Source organism: Cygnus olor, chromosome 7, assembly GCF_009769625.2.
Source record: "Cygnus olor isolate bCygOlo1 chromosome 7, bCygOlo1.pri.v2, whole genome shotgun sequence".
Lineage (NCBI taxonomy): Eukaryota > Metazoa > Chordata > Aves > Anseriformes > Anatidae > Cygnus > Cygnus olor.
The window spans coordinates 30,965,908-30,985,798 of NC_049175.1; the positions used below are offsets into that span (position 1 = coordinate 30,965,908).

The following is a 19,891-nucleotide window of genomic DNA, read 5'->3' on the forward strand; positions in this document are numbered from 1 at the left end:
GTACACGTATACAGGGAACATCGCTGAAGAAGGAGCTGTTTGCACAGCGGTGTTGCCACCGGCTTCAGCCTGCCGTTTGCTTCTGGGGCTGTTCAGCTCATTACAAGGCTCATCGCGACTTCGGTGCTCTTTACCGGGGGCGAAGCACCGCGAAGAGGGTGAAGCAGAGAGCAGCCCTCGGGCTGGGCAGCGGCTGCCTGCAGGGAGCGGGCTGAAAGCTGACTTCTAAACCGCCGTGAATCTTTGTCCAACAGCCTCCCCTGGCAGCCCGTGCTGCTGGGGAAAGGCGCAAGGGGAGCGGGCTGGGCACGGAGCCCGGCACTCCGGGCACGGCGGCTGAGAGCTGCGAACCGCTCAGGTCGGGAAGGGACATCCAGAGGGGTCTCTGTGCCCCGCCTCCTCCTCCTCCTCTTCGTCGTCGTCGTCGTCCTCCTCCTCCTTCCTCCAACCCCTCCTCCTCCTCCTCCTCCTCCTCCTCCTCCTCCTCCTGCCCAGCCGGCTGGCAGCGGGCTGCTGGCCGGGGTCCTGCGAGCCGGGGCGGGCCGGGGCAGGGCGAGGAGGGGGCTCCGGCCTCAGCCCCTGGCCCGGGGCGGCCCCCGGGGGCCTCCGCGAGGCCGCGGGCAGCGGCAGAGGCAGCGGCGGCGGCGGCGGCGGCGCGGCGGGGCCGGGCGGCATGGCCCGGGGCGAGGCCAGCCTCCTCCGCTGGCTGCGGGAGGGCCGGAGCTCCCGGAGGCTCATCCTCCTCATCGTCTTCATCGCCCTGCTCCTGGACAACATGCTGCTCACCGTGGTCGGTAGGCGACCGGGTCTGGCGGTGGGGCTCCGAGCTTTGCCGTCGGTGGCTCGGGGGTGGGTCGGTTTCTTGTTCGTTTCTGTGTTTTTCGTTGGTTTCTCCCCCCGATTTATGCCAGCGGTAATCTCCGGTGACAGATGTGCTGCCTGGGTGCGTGGCTGATGCTCGCAAACCACAGGTTTTCAAACACGTAGGGTGCCCCGGGTACTGCGGACACCGCCACACGCAGCGAAGTCGCGCTTTGTTTCTCTGTCACTTGCAGGATAAGGAATTGTATAAAAACACCTTCATAATTTATTTATTTTATTTTTTTTCCCACTGAAAGCCACTAAAACTTCTCAGAATGACAACATTGATATTTTTAGCTCATCATCTTTTTTCCTCCTGCGGTCGTGCAACTGAAACACCAGGCTAGATAACACTGGAGATGCCTGTTTCCTTGCGATAGGTCTCCTCTCCCCCACGCTGCTCGTCAAATGGTAGATTAATAAGAAAACTATCTGCATGGGTTTTAAGAAAAGTGCTTCTAAGAGCTGGTTTAATAAAATAATCAGAGTTTTGATCAAAGTTGAAGGTGAGACTTTTACTGGCTTCAAGTGGCGTGGTGTCCAGAGTTAGGAATTAACCCAAATCAAGTCCTGGAGCATTTTTTGCTGGTACTTTATAAATCCACGTATCGAAAGGCTTCTGTTCATATCCATTTTGTCCAAGGGCTCAGAGAAACTCCTGACTTGTGCCCACACACTGTTCACGGAGTGCGGAGCCCACCCCACACAGTGCTGCCCTGCCAGCATCAGCTCCTGGGGGGGTTCAGCTTAAAGCTGATGCCTTTAACAAAAACTCCATGAATACTTTTACCAAGTCAGTTTGGGATTTTTTTACATGAACATCCTGTCTTATAAAGTTGTTAAGATTTCCTTATTTGTTCTGTAAGATGTGTGCTAGAAGCCCTTAAAAGTATCTCGGTCTGCAGACTCACTGAAAGATGGGGCTGTGTCAGAAGAGAGGCCAGGCAACTCTGCTGGTTCTGTCACTGATGCTTCCCAGTAGAATGAATCTTACATCTGTTCCAACCAGTGTGGATGTGCTAGTTTCTGAGATACACGTTAATACAATTAAATTGCAGCTATGAACTAAAGCTTATAAAGTGCGTCCCTTCTGGGTGGTGTTTTCAATGTAAATTTTAAAGAAATAGTGACATATGTAAACAGCAATACATTAGTTCTGATTACTCTTTTTTTTGGTGGCTTATTTTATTAGTATGTTTTATTACTTTTTACTATTTTGGCTTAATGCTAGTTTCAGTGCTTTTCTCATTATTCACGTTTTCACAATCTAATAAAGGGATTTATGCAGTCGTGCATCAGTCTGTTCAGACATGGTTTTTGACACTTCTCATATTTTTCTTTCTGAGTGATGTCTGTATAGAATATTTTATAATTACAAAAACTGGCAAAAATAAAGGCTAATGTAAAAGAACTGTGTTTTAAATTGCACTATTTAAGTTCTGTGTTTCAGTCTTTTAAAATCCGTACTGACATTCTCAGTAGGAAAGCCTTGTACTTCCCAATCAGTGACAAAGCAAACAATACAAATTGGTGATTCCATCTGCACATAACCTGATGGTAAGATGCTAATATATTCTATTTGTTTTTCCAGTGCCAATAATTCCCAGTTACCTTTACAGCATCAAACATGAGAAAAATGCATCAGAAGTCCAGACTACTAAGCCTAACGTAGTTTCAGCAACGATGGACAATTTTCAGAGTATCTTCTCCTACTATGACAACTTGACGATGGTTACTGGGAATGAGTCTGCTCAGCCGGGCCCCAGAGAGCTGCCCCACACCCCGACAGAACAAATGACAGTGAACGTGACTGCTCCTCCATCTGATTGCCCTAAGGAGGACAAGGACCTGCTGAACGAAAATGTTCAAGTTGGGCTATTGTTTGCTTCAAAGGCAACGGTGCAGCTGATCACTAACCCCTTCATAGGGCCGCTGACGAACAGGTATGTTACTCAGTTAGGATTTGTATTCATGTTTTAGTCTGGGTGGGGATTTCAAAGTACCTCTTACTGTTGTGGCCCTGGCTTCCTGGCCTTCTCACTTTATCTGGAGGAGTATCTTAGTGAAATACATTTGATGAACACGTCTTCTGAATGCCTGCATCCTTTCCGAAATAAATCAGTAAGCACACGAGCCACTTGACAGTGTTGTACACTTCTCTTTTTCTCCAGCTCCTGAGCCCTCAGGCTTTTATAGAAACTTTTACTGAAGGGTTGTTGAAATTTCTTCAATACAGTTACGCAGGGCCAAAAGATGCCACGGCTCAGTAGTTACAAGGATCAAGCTCTGTGACTTGGTGACACATCTATTACACCTGTATTAGGCAAACATGATGTTGAAGGTGTAGGCAGTGTTCAGATCTCTCCCCGGCTCTCGCAGCTCTCGGTGTGCTTTGGTGCACAGTGATTCTGAATGTCGCAAGGTAAGGCCAAGCGGGAGGTTCTCATGGACTTCCACGGAAAGGGAGCAGGTCTGCCAAACCCTGCTGGTGCCATGTTCTTCACTGAGTTCAACAGATCAGATTTACGTCTGTGCATGATCTGCTCCAACTGTCAAATTGTCCCCTCCGAGTCCTTGCGTATGTATGATGTATTGAGCAGAATGTGTTTGGGTGGGACGTTACACAAAATCCTCCGGAGCAGGATAGGAGATGTAGGCACCAAAATAAATCACTTACAACAACAACGAACAAACAAACAAAAACAAATCCAAGCACTAATTATGTTTACACAGAGATTTAAAAGTATTTATAATATCATTTAAATTTTTGGTGTTAATAATTAATTTGATTTTATTGTTAGAGTTCTGTGTAATTGTTCCCCACAGAACAAGCTGCAGCCCTTCTAAACAGTGTGTGTGAGATCCATCTCTGTAGGAAATAAGCTCCAAATTGTACTTAGGTCACCAATTTTCATATTTCTTATTAAGCTATTTTTATAAAGAAGACATTTTCCTTTCAGAAAATAATAAACTGAGGAAATTTGTCTGTTTCCTGTCCTTGTAAAAAACTCCTGTTTAGGCAGTCAGTGCTTACCACAGGTGGCAATAAACAAAACAAACGATGTTCTTTAAGGCTGGATATTTCAGGTTTTGAACTAAAAGTACCTTTCTTGTATTTACAGCTTATATACACAGTGCTTAATTTCAGTCTGATAGAGGAGTTTCAAGTGGAGAGATGAGCAGTGGTTGGACCCACAATGTTATGAATTCAAAACCTGTATTAAATCTGTGGAACTGATACAGACACAAAAGTTTTACATTAGATAGACAGCTTCATTTCTGTTTTATTTCACCTTATCTCCTCCTGCATATCCCTGCTCTGAAAGTTTGCCCTTAAAAAATCCCTTTACACAAACATTGTTGCAATTTAAGGAGGAAAACAGATCTTTGTTACCCAGATTTCCTATGTTGCTTTGTTGGGCCATGATAGCTCATCCACAGGCAAAGCAGCATGAAGTGAAATAATATTTCCATGACAGTTCTTTAGCTATTCTAGGTTTTAGTAATAATTGTCTGTATCATTGCCCTATCTCCATTTACTTTTCTCTGGATTCTGCTGTTCTTATAATCATTTCTACAAACTGCCAAACCTGCCAAAAAGAAGTAAGGCGCCGCACGTTACCAGCGGTTTCCCAACGAGTGGGAAAAGGAGAATCAAGGAGAGCACATGGCCCCATGCGGCATGCCGTCCTCCCACCCAGGCAGAAACGAGTGTCTTCATGGCCAAGTGGCCCTAAATTAGATTTAAGGATTGCTGGTTTTCTTTCATGCGTTGTTTGTGTCTCGGAGCAGTGTCTGCCTTTCTTCTGAGAAATGTTTAGTGGGAAATATCAGTTCACGTATTTATCAATTAACTGTAGAAGCCACTGGCAAAAAGACAAAGAAAGAAAGAAACAAACCCCCCCCAAAACTCAAATTGAGATTTCCTAAGAACAATGTGCATGTTCAGTTAAAAGGAAGTGTAAAAACTGATTTTTATAAATGAAACAGAAGTCATCATTATAAAGGCTCTTCTTTAACACTGATAAGCTGTTTAGTGATAATTATTATTGCTGTTATTACTTCTGCAAAATTTCAGCAAAGTATCACAGCTTAGAGTTTTAAACAAGCATGGAGTTACTGGCCTTAAAAACGCACTGTTTTTGAGTGCTTGAGTTTGTACAGGATCCAACAGGCTATTCCACTCACATTGCCAGTAAGTGGCAAGTCTGTGCCACAAGGCTGTGACAATTACTTAGTTTAGGTCCTCTGAAAATTTTGTAGGCTTTTTTTTTTTCACTTTTTCTATAACTGCTGGAGCTGAAGAATTTTAAAAATACATTTCAAAATTAGTTTAAAAGAAGCAAGCTAGGCTAAAATATTTCTTATTTAAAGCCCATCTCTTTTCAAAGAACACCAAAGAAAACACAAACCCATCATGGTGAGCTGGCTGACAGCAGATGGAACACCACCATTTCCCTTTGTGCTAAGTCCTGGTGAAAATCCCAGCAAAAAAACTGCCACTGCTGCCCCTGAGCCTTCTTCCCTTCCTTCCTGCACGTTCAGAGGTTCGTTGGGTCATGACATGGAGGAAAATATTCCTCTTGTCATACATCTCCCCAGTCTCCACTAGGGCTGAAAATGGCCAAAATGCCAACCAGGACAGGCTGAGCGAGCGGTGCTCACGTTGGTACTGCTGTAGCTATATGGTAATAGGTTTAAAGTCAGTAAATTGCAATCCTGTAATGGATAGGCAATTAGGCTCTAATCATCCCCAGCTGCTAACCTGGCCAGTGTAACCTTTATTTTACTGCTGCACAGAACCCATCAATTGGTTGTCTCATTGCAGTGTAACATTATTAGTGAGTGTAATCCACTTCCAAACAGTTCTGCAGTCTGGGGCCAAGACGGCCCTAAAATGGGGTCATTCAGGCTTTCTCTGTCACTGGCAGCCTTTCCTCTCCCTCCTTCAACTGATGACTCTGTGGGTTTTTTTTTTTGTGAGTTGGAACCACTTGTAGGAAGCACTTTTAGCTACAGGTAGCCTCCCTGAAACATGGTGGACCCTCTGGCTGCTTTGGCTTCTCTTGTAGTTTTTTGTGAGGAGTGCCCGAGAAAATGACTTGTTAAGGCATGATAGCAAGAAAAAGGAAGAGATGAGACAGGAAAAATGTAGAGAGAACTGTGATGGAGCACGTCATGTCATGGCCAAAAATTAGAAACTGCACAGGTTTCACATGGCAAGAACAGGAACAGCCCAGGATCAGGGACAGAGTCTCTGAACAGCTGGCTGTTACAGGTGGTGCCTCCCCGTTTTGTGATCATTTGTTGTATATTGTAATTGTTCCGATCAGTGAAAACTCCCAGTCTGTGCTCTCTCATGTCTGTTGGACAGCCCAGGACTGCAGCTGCAGATTAGACATTTGTGGTAGCACAACTGCCAAGTAATTAACACTGCTATTTTAGGAGGAGGCAGGGTTTGCTAAGATTGTGCAGGAAAAGACAATCTACACTTCTAGCTGTCAGCTGGATGAGGGTAAGAACGGCCCCAGAGCAAGAACAACCACGACTTCCAGGGGCTCAGCAACCCTTAGCAGGGTAGCGCATCATCTCCAAACTGTTCCAGGCAACTTTGACCGTTTCAGAGGACTATACAGACTTGCTTAGCTCAGCACAAATGCACGTCCTCTCCTGACTATACCTTCACATTGCTTTGTATGGTGGACCACAAGCAATATAGATTTTGGGTGAAAGGACTAGCTCTGCCCACACAGAGTCTGGTTTTGAGATGATTCTCTGGGTGTGGAGGGAAAGGCATGTGTTAGACCTCAGCACGTGCAATAAGGCGTCATGGTCTGCTGCAAGGCAAGAATGGGTTCTGCTCCAGCTCTGCCTCCATGACTCTCTGCTATGTGGTGCTTCACACCTTGGTGTGACTCTGTCCAAGGTGAAGGAAGAATAATATCCGTGACTGCAAAAACTAAGACCAAAGCTTGAAGAGGATTTCATAGAGCATTAAAAGTGACTTCCAAAATCCTTGTTTTCTTGCAACAGTCACCTGACAGAAGCATTTCAGACATAGGGCATATTGAGAGAGGTGAAACATGTTTAATTTGATGGCAGCTGATCCTTTAGTTAAGATTACAGGACTAGTATGATATCCCTTCCCTTTATTTAGTTCACTAATGCTTATGGCAGATCTCACAGCTAATGTCTCTGATCTAGTGGTGCAAGCATGAATATGGGAGTCACTTTGTGTGGCATTTGTCTTCAAACAAATAACTGAGTTTTAATGCAGTGTACTTGTAGGAGCAGTGAATTGCTGTCTCATGGTCCCTGTGGCAAATGAAATAATTACTTATTTCTTTACTGAAATCACACTTCTCCTCCCACAGTGTCCATCCTAGACACCTCTGGGATGGCTTTCACAGACAAAACCCCCCATTCCAATGGGAGAAGGAATAGGGACATTCAACTTCTGCATTCACAGTACCACAGAGCCAGATGATATCACTCACCAACAGCAGTAGCCATGCATGCAGGGGTTATTTATCCATATTTATATCAGTGCTTTCTGTAATTCCAAAATTCAAAATCAAAGCAATTGTGGTCAAACTCACTGTGGCCTTTTATACATGAGCCCACTGGGAAGGGCAGGCAAGGGGATGGCAATAGGAGATGATTCTTTTTTATGTCCTTGCATACGCAGAGACATCAGTGGAGATTAGTGTCCCTCTGTATAATACTTACCATGTACACACAATGATAGAAGAGACAAGCCTAGAAAAATCATCCTCTTTAAATAAAACAGACAAAAAAAGTATGGTATTATTCTTTTAATGGTCAGGTATCAAGGTTTTGAGAGATTAAAGTGATTATCCTAAGCCCACAGAAGAAGAGGAATTGAGGTTGCTGTTTGCAGATACCAGTCCAGTTAAGTAACCACAAGAGTAACGTTTCCTCTGCTGTATTTTTGTAGCACCTACTTGGAGATTTCAACTAGAAAACTCGGTGCACTATGTTTTTGTCATATTTTTAATGGCAAAATTCTTCCACGTGCTCTTCATTAGAAATTTCTAAGGCTTGTGAAAAAGTGCGTGCTAGATTTCTTCTGTTCTCAAAACTCCAACAAATGTTACAGACACCAATAACGAACAGCCTCGTACTTCAAAGACTTTACTATTATCTGTGGTCCTTACTTGTATAATTACACTGTAAAATTACACTGACAAATAAACAAAGCTCAGAATAATTATGTTTGTTTATCTGTCTTAAGACTACTATTATCAGAAATGAGAAGGGCCATTACAGACTCTTCCATTACTTGATTGACCTACTTAAACCAGTACCACCAATGTAAAAGCCCAATACTGTCAAATCACTGGGAATTAAAATCAATTAGGATTCCTTTGAATATCTTCACCGTTGAAGAATTTGGCCATTAAAAAAATGTCTTTGCAAATACATTTGAGATACAGAATTTTAGGGGAAAGGAAGCTGAATAAAGTATGGTGAACACACAGACTACACACAGGCCACCTGGGTAGTACTTTTGATTCCAAGGCAGAGTTTTAGTGACATGAAAAGTAGCATATTGTGAGGTCTTTGCTGAAATTTCAAATTTAGCTGCCTAAAAATGTGTTTGCTTTCCAGACAGTAAATAATTTATTTCCTGGAAATTTGAAAATGCTTATAGCAGCCGGGCATATCTCCAGGCTATTTCTGATGTTTTTATACTTTTGAGTTTTGATGAAGAAAGCTTTGATCAGCTCCATACTTGACCCTAACACTGTGGAAAAGCAAAAATATTACTCTCAGACACTTTGGGACACTTTCGGTGCTTGTAGTTGAAGCAGAACTCCCAGTGAAGCTGATGACAAATTTTCCCAGAAAAAAAGCCATTGGTTTGACCATGTGTCATTACAGTCATTGTCTCATGAGGGTGGAAACAGATGATTCTTGAAACATTACTGGAATATTTCAAAGCTCAGCACGCTTAGATGAATCTTCCATTCTCATATTCTTGGCAACCCCATAGGGATCCAGAGGGGCTTTATTGAGAACAATGATGGTGGAACAAGAACAGGACAATCAAATTCTAATGAAGGAAGGACTTCTTCCAGGGATTTCAGGTGAAAAGTGTGCTGTACCAAATGAGAAGGCGTTTGTAACATGGAGCAATTTGATCATGTTGTCCACTATAAATACTTCAAAACCTGCAAAGAAACTACAGGTTGGGTTTTTGCATCTTTTGTGCTTGTGCACAGAAAAAAAAAAAAAAAAAAAAGAAAAGAAAAAAAGCCCTCATGCAATTAAATGTAGCTCAAAATATCAGTGAGACAATCCTGAAAATGTGAATTTATTTATTTATTTATTTATTTATTTTCCAGAATAGGCTACCAGATTCCATTGTTTGCTGGCTTCTGCATCATGTTTGTGTCAACGATCAGTAAGTGGCCACTTCTTACTTAGTGTTGTTCAGATGCAACTTTTAAATAAATGATCTATAATAATGATCCTTAGGAATTCTTGTTGATGTAGAGGAATTAATGTGGAGGATGTGCAAACAGGAGTATAGCCTGCAAGTCAGCTGAGATGATTTGCGCACCCTAAATGGTGTTAATAAGGCCTCAGCTACTGGTTTATGTTCAGTTTTGCATGGTACTTAAGGGCGTGTCCCAGATGGAAAGAGTACAAAGGAGAACATCAAGCATTGTTAGAAGCCTGTGAGGAATGATTAAAGAACCGGGCTTGCTTCAGAAGGCAGGTGTAAGATGTATCAGAATCTATGAGAAAAAAGGAAGCGAATTAAGAGTTTTCCATGTCCACTGCATGTAAAAAATGGAATAGCAACCTTAAAAAAGTATCAAAGAAAATTTAGATTAAATATTAGGAAAATATTTCTGACAGCAAGGGGACTGAAGTGATGGATAAGATTACCTGTTGGTAGAGTCTTTGACAACTCCAGATTTTTGGAACATTAGACAAATTTTGCTTGGTATGGTTATAACAGTTGTAAGTCTAATTCATGGCCAGCTGTGCCACACAGCATCCAGCACAGAGCTGGGAATACCACTGTAAAACCTCTCTACCCATTTGCTTACTGGAAGAAATGCTGGTGTGAGCCTGTGTGCATGTGTTAAATCCTGCCTTTGTGAATGCCCGGAGCTTCAGACTGGGCAGCCCGAAATGCAGCTATGGGGGGAACAAGGCTGGAAAGAAAGGTCTTAATACGCCTCTGTGTGCAGCTGAATCAGAGCAGGATGTAATCAAATCCCAAGTAATTAGTTAAAACTGCCTGGGCGCTTGCATTCTGTGTAACCAGAAGGCTCAGACACCTAAGAACAATTCAACACTGACACATCCAAATGCAATAAGAGAGAATAATGCAGTTAGCATTGAAAGTGACACAAGTCACTGTAAACACCTGACTGAACTGCAGAAAGGGTGGTTTTTTTTTTTGTGATAGTTTAAAGAAATCTAACTTTTTAACCTAGTTAGAGTTAAACTAATTTTAAAAATTTACCTCTGTCTTTTCCATAGTGTTTGCCTTCTCAGGAAGCTACACATTACTGTTTATTGCAAGGTCCCTCCAAGGAGTGGGCTCCTCTTGTTCTTCAGTGGCAGGTAAGAGAGCATGTGATAGAGTAAAATACGGATCACCAATTCTGTCTTTTTCAGTAACAGTCATTTCTTAATTGTATTTTGTCTGCGGTTTCAATAATTAATACAAAATTATTCAATTAAATCAATTTCATTATTTTCTTTCTGCCTCTTTCCTATGCAGTAGCTCACAAGCAAATGTCTTTTCAGAATTACTTGGTATGTGGGCTGCAGTACGGTAGAGCACTAGATGATGTACTCTCTCCCTGGGGTTTCTGCATGTATGCCTTCAACACTTTAAATTCATTTTCAGCCCTTTTAAAGGTCACCATGAACTTATGTTGGTACTTATTATCATAGGGATAGTTCCTCTGCCTGTTTCTGAAATTTCTGTTATAAAATGTTGTTTCCAGTGGCTTGTAATTCTGCCTGCCAGTTTGGACTCAGATTGCCTGTGCTAGATATCTAATATAAGATCTTTCTTTTTCTTTTTAAATGAACAAGTGAAATGGAGTATGGATTTTCACTCCAAATTATTCAATGATCTCTGAGACTGAGTCTAGAGAAATTATATTTTGTTCATGATAGCAGCAGGAATATAAATTTGTCTTGAAAGGGGAGGTGAATTGAGCTTTTTGTCCAGAGCATGTCTCTTGGCTTCCTCAGGAAAAATCCCCCCTCCCAAATGGGACTGGTCAATAAACAGGGCTCACGTACTTCTCATAGGAAGATAACAAACATTTGAGAGCTGGATTTCACCCAGATCCCCACTGCAGGGATTGTGCTGCAGCCTTGGGGCAGGTGGGGATATCCAACGGAGATCCTCAGCCCCCAGACTAATTAAGCTTACAAGTCAAGCTTTCCAAAGTTAAGACATGCCAGGATCAAAATTTTTGTTCAGCTTTATCTCAGGCCCTGTGCAGGGGTGAGATAGGGCTTGATACCTTGATACCTTGATACCAAGATACCTTGAGATAGGGCTCTTTGATGAGCATGTATTTTTCCCCAGACAGCCTACAAATCAGAGCAGAGAAGGCCAAGAGTCTCCCTAGTCTACCCCCTTCCTGAAGGCAGGATCTGTCATTCCTCATGCGTACTTGACAGATGTGCTCTCAAAAGCCTCCAGAAATGCCCTCAGCATTGAGCTTTGTGCTTAACTACATTTACTGTTAGGAAGTCCTTTTACGATCTCCCATCTAAAGCCTCCTTCCTGTCATTCATATCCATTTCTGGTTCTCATAGTTGAGAGAACATGAAGAACAGTTTCTACAGTTTCTTTTCTTTATCGTTGTGGCTTTTTTTTTTTTTTTTTTTTTAAATTTCAAGACCACATCACATCGCACATCGGTTTCCCCTCTCTAGCTTTAAATCCAAAGACCTGCAGTGGTCTCTAGCTGATGGCTGCTCAGCCTTTGCTCATCCCCACTGTTGTTTTTTGGGTAGTCTCCAGCCACCCCCAGCTCTTCCTGCACTGCACCAAGGCCAGACCAAGCCCTCAGAAGAAGCTCTGACCCCAGACAAGTGCCAACGGGAGGGAAAAAGTCACGTCATGAGTACAACAGCCCAACTCACTTGCACCACCTGCATGCTCATGCTCAGCCATGACTTGCCCTCCAAGCTGCAGTACCGTAGTAGTGGGTGTAGTACCCCCCCTGCAGCTGTGCAAGCAAGCTCTGTAAATTTGCTGTGAATTCTGATATTGTTTTCTAAGTTGCTTTTCAACCAGTTTGAAGTCTGCCACGACTTTCAGTAAGCATGTTCATCCACACAGGACCTCTGCTGCATTACCTTTCGGTGCACGTGATGGTCCGTATTTACTTAGTGATCAGTCATGCAGGGCTGTGTTTTCTCTTTCTGGCTCACTGTCTAGCTGGGGACCTTACATACTGAGTCCCTGATTTGAAAACAGAATTAATAATTTCTATGAGGACTCTTCTGTAGCATTTACCACTACTGTGTCTGAGTGCTTCACAAAAGCAAATGAAAGAGGCTTCATGTTTCCTTTTGTGAAATGATGGCTCATCATCGAATGCAGAAATGGGGAACATGAAGATAAAGGTCAAAAGCATCCTTTAATTTTGGATGCTGAACTTGAAATACTCATTTTCAAAGCAATCAGCTGGGCATGATACTTTATGCTCAGAGCACAGCCTGCAGCGACCACGGTTGTAGCTGTCAGCCGTCACCAACCTTCGTGTCGAGCACCCAGAGCACAAATAGCAGACAGAATACTCGTCGAGAGCTTTGTTTCAACTGGCTGAAAAGCAGCTTCTAAACACTCTGTGACAAAGGCAGGGACACAGAATCCAGCAAATCAGGGCATCATTAAACTACCTGAGTAATAGGGTGTAATAGAACATGGCATTGAGACCATTTATGTGTGCCAAACTCGCTTCTGCTTCAAGGCAAATTGCACATGGTGGGGACTTATATACACACATGTATATGTATGTGGATCTATATATGTGTATAAATATAGATATATAAGTGTGTAGGTATATACTCATATACAGATACCTGCTGTCACCTCTATCTAATAAATTGTAAGACACAGCTGCCTAATTGTGTGCTTTGTTCTGTTCTGTTTGTATTTTAGGGATGGGTATGCTTGCCAGTGTATACACAGACGACGAAGAGCGAGGCAATGCGATGGGGATTGCACTGGGAGGACTTGCTATGGGAGTATTAGGTCAGTGAGATGGGGGCTCTGCCACCAGCAGAAACCACCCAAAGCACCTCCTTGTGGTCTGTGAAAACAGTGGCAGGATCTCCTCAGGTGCAATGTTACCGTGCCATCTCCAGATTAGATGCATGGTGCATGTTAAGAATCATTTCTTACGCAGAAACATATTTCTTATGCAGATACACATCAGACAACAATCTCTGAGATGCTTGGGTTTTGTTTAAATGGAGGAGTATTTTGGGGTGTGAAGAATACACTTTTCATAATCACAGAGATCAATGAGCTTTTCTGTTGGTTTTATTCATCTTTTTTTTTGTTGTTGCTGTTCATTTTGTTTTGTTTTGTTTTAAATTAAAGTTTGTGGTCCCTGAGTGCCAACACAGGGTGCCCAAACGCTTGCAGAGGACATATGTTTGGGGTCAGAAACGCGGCTTCACAGCTTTTCCTTCATTTCTCCCCCTCAGTGGGCCCACCTTTCGGGAGCGTCATGTACGAGTTTGTGGGGAAGAGCTCGCCGTTCCTTGTGCTGGCAGCACTGGCTCTGCTAGACGGAGGTCAGTGCACGTGGAGAGTCGCTATTGCTCTGTAGCGCACCCCTTTCGTGTGTCTGTGTCCTGACCCCTTCCTGAAGAAACCTTACAGTATCGATTTCTTTCCACAGCTGTTCAATTATTTGTTCTGCAGCCGTCCAGAGCACAGGCAGAAGTGAGTATTGCAGTAAAGCACTCTAGGCGACACCTGATGCTTTGCCTTTCCTAATCCCAACTTTCCATTTGTTTCCTAGAGTCAGAAGGGGACACCGCTACTGACACTTTTGAAGGACCCATATATCATTATTGCGGCAGGTATCAGATCCTTTTTTATTTTATTTTTATTTAAATCAACTGTTGGCATTATTCCTGGCATCCTGGAAAGCCTCGAGCTAGTCTGGTCTAGCAATAATGTCATTTGCTGCTTTTGTTTACATGAAGCACAAAGAACAAAGTAATCCATCAGTAACTCTGGATGGAGGTACTGGTAGAAACGCAGTGGCCTGGAAGCTGGAAACGTGGTGTCTGCCTAGCTGAGAGGGCACTAATGAGCTGCGGATCCTTGCTAGGACAAGGAACTGCTGCACCACACCAAGATGTGGCCATGAAAATGCCCATGAGACAAGTGAATAGGGCAGAGGTGTGGAGGGAGGACCCACCAGCGCATCCCGGGCAGGCATGAGGAATAACTCAGAAGTTTGCTTCCATATGAGAAGGCAGCGAGGGTCTCTAGGGCATGGGTTGTGTTTCGGAAAAGGTCTGGGTCAGATGGTGAGTGGCGTCTGGTATTACATGTACTGTTTGTTTTGTGCCTTGAGGGAAGTTTGCCTTTTGCATCATGTTTTGTTGGTTTGCTCTAAAGAGGGCTGTAATTAAGCCTGACCCTTTTAAATGTCTGTAAAATACCTGAAAGCGGATCATGATTTTTACTGCTTTGTCCCTTAATCCTAACCTGCTCGTCTGACAAAGCAATGCTTACGGGCATTTTTGGGGTGCTCGGGTTTTGGTGATCTTGGGGCATTCTCACTACCTTAGCTCTGTGACAAGACTTGGTCAAGCTGTGTCTGAAGTTACACAGACACTTTTGCTTAAGAAATTCGTGGAGCATTTAAAGAACTTGCGATAGGACAAGAGTGTTTGAGGGAAAAGAGCAGCGCAGATGGGAACTGTCATCAGAGTTCAAATCTACCTTTCATCTGATCCAGTACCTGGCCTCTTACAGGGGTTAAGAGCAGGTGCTGCAAGGTGAGGATCATCCGCCCTGTAAGTGGATATCTTGAGAATAGTGTAAGCCCTGTCAAAGTGTAATCTGTGATAGATTGAGCTGCTCATGCCAGGCTTAGTCTTAACCACGTAAGAGAAAAGGTAGTAAGACCCATGGATCCCATCTTTATGGTGCTCTTTTGACCACCTCCCATGTCTGCTGCGAGGAGGGATGGACTTTGTTCCTTTTTCTACCCATTGCATGGCATGCAACTGTTCTGTTCTCTCAGAAGCTGTTCCAGCTGATGTTTGGGGGCTCAGTAAAGCTGGGCTGGGCAGTCCCAGAGCACCAAGGTGATGAGGCAGATTCAGGATGGGTAGGCTGGGATCAGGACAGTGTGTGCCAGAGAGACCTTACGCTTACAGCACGGGCTCTGCCTGCCGCTTGCTTCCCTGCACGTTCCTGCAGGCACTGCCAGTGCTTCCCCTTTCTCCTTCCCATCTTCAACCCACTGCAGCTGGCCGCTGCAGGAGACAGGGAAAGGAAGGCTGTACGGACGGACAGAAGCATAGAGACCCTCTCTGCTCCCTTCCCTCCTGCTCTCTCCAGCTGCATGAGGTGACTTGTCCACCTCCCACCAGGCATTGGTGTCCAGGACAGATGAAAGTCCCTCCCACGGGTCCCTCCCACGGGTTACCCATGGGTTTGGTTCAGCATCCACTGTCCCTGCTTCCCAGGACAGAGACTGCCCAGTGCTTGGCAGAATGGATGACGCCCATGTTCTTTAACCTCAGCCCCCTCAGCCTTAAATGTTAATTGCCTCAGTTCTGAAGCAGTTGCTTTATGCAGTGAAAAGAGTTTTGAAAGTGTCATTTTCTGTCCCTTACCCCAGTGAGGTCGGTGTTTTGTTCAGATACATTGGTTTGGGAAGGCTGAAAGTCTTGTGGATTTGCACTGCTCAGGGAGGACAGAAGTTCTGAATGCCTTCCAAGCATTCATTTAAAAACTTGTTGAAATTAATTTTCATTTCAAAATTAAATTTTAAAAAATGTTTTAAAATGACAAAATTCACAGCATTGGGTTAATTCTCTAGTGGGTTAATTGCTAACCACAAGTAAAAAACAGGGAAATTTTAGGGGTGCTGCAAATGGACTACCAGTTTAAGTGCTTTTTGCACTCTCAATTTAGGCACGCTAATTTCATGGCATAAATTCAATCTCCTAAGTGTGCGTCATACACTTGAGTCATAATTGTTCGCATTTCCAAAGCACAAGAGCTTCCTGACCGATTCCCTTACCTGTGGCACCGCGTCACTCTTTAGCACCAGCTGTCCCGAACTGAAGCACACGGCCCCCTCCTCCTAGCCCGGCTCTTCTCTCGGCAGCCCCTGCTGACCCTGGGCTGGTGACAGAGGGGACTTGGCTTCACTCAGTGCCACACTGATGTCCTGAGTCCTGCAGCGATGCTGCAGTGAGGTGCTGTGGTCGCCCAGCTTTGGCCAGCTCGGGACTGGCAGAAGTGCAGGTCTGGAAAGCCCAATTCCCCTGTGGTTTCAGCGCAGAGGTGATATGGCATGCTCAGGTGGAAACCTCTGCTGGAGAAGGGAAATGTGAGCAAATATAGACTCTGCCTCCTGCTGCGTGGAGCATATGTGTCAGGTGAGGCATCCGTGCTCGCTGACCCAGGCAAAAGAAATGTCGCTGACACTGTTTATCACTGCTAGTGAATGAAGTCACTGTCATTCTCACAGTTGCACCTCACCCATGGGGATTAAAAAAGGTTAGGTGCTGCAGGGTGACAAAGTTGCACTGACAGGCAAGTTAGTTTGAGCTACCAGATCCAAAAAACAGAGCTGAGACAGATATCGTCACTAGCACATGGGCTCTTGAGAAAACTCATAACAGCTTAACACTGGGTACGGGATTTTTCACAGAAAAATACTGGTGATCTCCACGGTGCTCTGCCAAAAGGCTAGCGGGTTCCCAGCCCTGGAGATGGGATCCAGCTGGAAGGCTGCAATTTCACATCTTCTGGCCAATGCAGGACATTTAATCTAATTTAAGCAGGAAACAATGTAGGATTTCTGCTCCTGAGATACACACCTCTAAAGAGAGGTCAGCTCCATATAAAGCAGAGGAAAAAAATGACCTTGTTTTGGGGAAGTTTTACTGAGGTAGCATGGTGTTTATTAAACTGTGCCCTGAGTTTGCAGAATACCAGCTCAGGCTCTCACCTTTCCCTTGCAGTACATCCTAAAGATCCAGGTACCTTTGTCAGCATGCACCTGAGTACTTTGGCAAACCCTGGTGAAGCTTCCCGTCCTAACAAGAAATCGGTGCCATACATGCATGCATGGTTCCCATTTCTTTGTGAAGTTTGCTGAGTAGAATGAGATCTTTGCTGTTTAGCTGCCTCTGTTAGAACAACACTGTTTCCTCTGGCTCAATTTTGTGTGGCTCAAAGCGTTTTTCCATCATGGAGGAAGTCACTCAAGCTTGGCTGGGAACAGGGCAGGCCCTGGGTGTCCAGCTGGGGCTCCTCAGAGAGACCGTGCTGGTGGCAGCTGGTGGCAGCAGAAGCCCCGGTTAGCTCTGACCTCTGGTCTGCGGTGTAAGGCTGGGCCGAGCGGCTTCTGTGTGCCCCGGGAAGGCAGCGAGCGGCTGGCCTGCCAGCTCACCTCAGGTCCCGCGGGTACACAGCCTAATGCGGTCTGACAGCTCTGAGCAAGGAGCAGAATCAGTGCTCATTTTGTTGTAAGCTGCGTGAGGAGGAGCTTCTTCCAGCAGAAACAGTAGTTCCAGAGAACTCAGAGCAGACAAGTTCCAGAGAACTCAGAGCTCAGACAAATCGAGCTTTTTTTTTTTTTTTCCTTTTGAGGTAAAATTTATAACTCTAAAATATTTTGAATATTTTCCTAAATTTCAAAGATTATAAATGTTAGGAAGAGGAGCAAGAACACAAGTGTGAGGCTGTCAGTTCTAGCAGGGACTTCCCGCACTTCTGTGAGGGGTTAGCAGTGGGGACAGGTTCCGTTACCCTGCACTGGGCTGTGGCTGCTTCAGACCTTTTGGAGGAAGTGGGGAAGGCCTCCCAACTCAAAAAAAGCACTGTGGGGTGTAACAGTACCCGCACTAAGGCTGCAGCCACTCCTGAGGGCAGAAGGCCTGGACACCACCGCCCTAGCACAATCTGCGGGCAGCGGAGCAGGAAGCAAAACCCTACACAAGCTGAGAGCAGCCGGCAGGCAGGATTGAGTCAGCACTTCTGTTCTTTGCGTGTGAATGACCAAAGGTCCAGAGATTCAAAAGAGATTTGGAAGCGTTTGAAATTCATACGGGTGGGCAAGCTCAGCCAAGCCGATGCTTTGTGGCATGGCTTAGCGGCTGCCAGCTGCGGGGCCTGTACACAAAGCTCCCTTTTGTAGGGGGTAGGCATCCCTCTGGCTGTCAGGTGGTATTTTTAGGATCCCAACCTCCACGGATCATCTTCCTCATTCACAACGGGTTGGAGCCATGTCTCTTACACAACAGGTTCAGGTTTTGCCCCAGGAGACTGGAGATAAAGACCAAAGGAGTGTGGTTTTAGCTTGTTGTTTGTACACGGTCAGACATCACAAACTTTCTAAATGTCATCAGGCTCACTGTAGACTTTGCTGCCCCCCTTCACAATATGAAAATAGCTTAACCTTTATTGTAGAATTTCTGGGAGAATTGAAACATACAGAAAGTTAGTCTTCAGTGACTTTACACTCTGCTCTGTTTAACATTAATCAGCATTTGATGCATGACAAATAGGTCTTTAAAAAGCACTTTTTTTTTTTTTTTTTTTTTTTTTTTGTGTAAAAGCATTCAATCTTTGCACAGGTTTTTGTTCATAGTCAAAATAAATAATTTTTTACTTTTTGTTTTTTCCTCCCCCTTCTTTCTCCAAGGATCAATCTGCTTTGCAAACATGGCTATCGCTATGCTTGAACCAGCTTTACCCATCTGGATGATGGAGACCATGTGTTCCAAAAAATGGCAACTTGGTAAAGTACAGCACATTACTTGGGTCTGCTATATTTTGTCTGATGGATGTCTCTGTTCTGGTCCTGTTAATAATGCTCTCCTTAGACACTTTAAAGGTAGTAATTTTTTTTGGACTATCTTTAAATTGCCAACATTACTGGGAGCCCCAGTCAGCCCTGCAGGGCAGCCTGCAGCATGGCCATGCACATACACACACATACCTTGCAGCAACGCTGCTGCACTGGAGACTTACTACTGAGCAGGGCACAATGCGATTCAGTTCCTGGCCCAGCGTTCCAGACATGAGCACATTTCAGGTTTTGCTTGTAAATATATGTTGTAAAGCCTTCAAGGCACTCTAGAAAAGTACAAAGATTTGACTTTCAAACAATCAACAACTGTTTTCAAAAATCATTTGGTTTAGGGTTTTTCCCAGAGGGAATCCCTCCTTAGTGCCTAGTGTGAACTTCTGGGAGCAGGAAATCTGCATCGGGTGCAGTGTGTGCTGCATCCAGCATGCACGTGTTAGCATGTACTGCTTCCAGGGCTGCAGATGGCAATGGTAGGAAAAGCATGGACTTTTCTTAAAACGTAGGCACCGGAGAGAAATGGGACATGAGGAGCATTTTCTAGTATCAATGTATGGTATTTGAAAGCAAAAGAAAAATCCTTGTTGAAAATAATGTTCGTCAGGCTAATATCCCTAGAGAATACTAATATAGGTGTCCCTACAACACAGAGAAAATACAAACATTATTTCAAATGAATGCAAACTCAGATCTAGGCTAGCCATAGGTGGCAGTCCTTAATGTATTACTGTACTGTTGAATGTGGTAATGATTGCTAGCCCCTTACATAGCAAAATTAACATGCAGACCTAGATATTTTAAGCCTCACAAAGAAAAACAAAGATGGCTTATCTACCTCCCCCACTGGAGTATACTGGTGTAACAGAAATGAGATTTACACATCTCCTATTTGAACAGAGGTTCCTAGAAGGAAAATATCCATTTTAAATTAAGAC

The 19,891-nt window shown here is 44.2% G+C and overlaps 1 protein-coding gene across 1 annotated transcript in view; it reads left to right on the forward strand.

The window, feature by feature from the left end:
• The first annotated feature begins 484 nt into the window (after nt 1–484).
• Nucleotides 485–19,891, forward strand: part of SLC18A2 (solute carrier family 18 member A2) — a 30,665-nt gene continuing 11,258 nt past the window's right edge. The window contains exons 1-9 of the mRNA XM_040563288.1: nt 485–794; nt 2,453–2,804; nt 9,231–9,289; nt 10,384–10,467; nt 13,040–13,132; nt 13,591–13,680; nt 13,788–13,831; nt 13,911–13,971; nt 18,792–18,887. Coding sequence (XP_040419222.1) covers nt 674–794; nt 2,453–2,804; nt 9,231–9,289; nt 10,384–10,467; nt 13,040–13,132; nt 13,591–13,680; nt 13,788–13,831; nt 13,911–13,971; nt 18,792–18,887 — 1,000 coding nt within the window. The 5' untranslated portion in view covers nt 485–673. The remainder of the gene's footprint in view (nt 795–2,452; nt 2,805–9,230; nt 9,290–10,383; nt 10,468–13,039; nt 13,133–13,590; nt 13,681–13,787; nt 13,832–13,910; nt 13,972–18,791; nt 18,888–19,891) is intronic.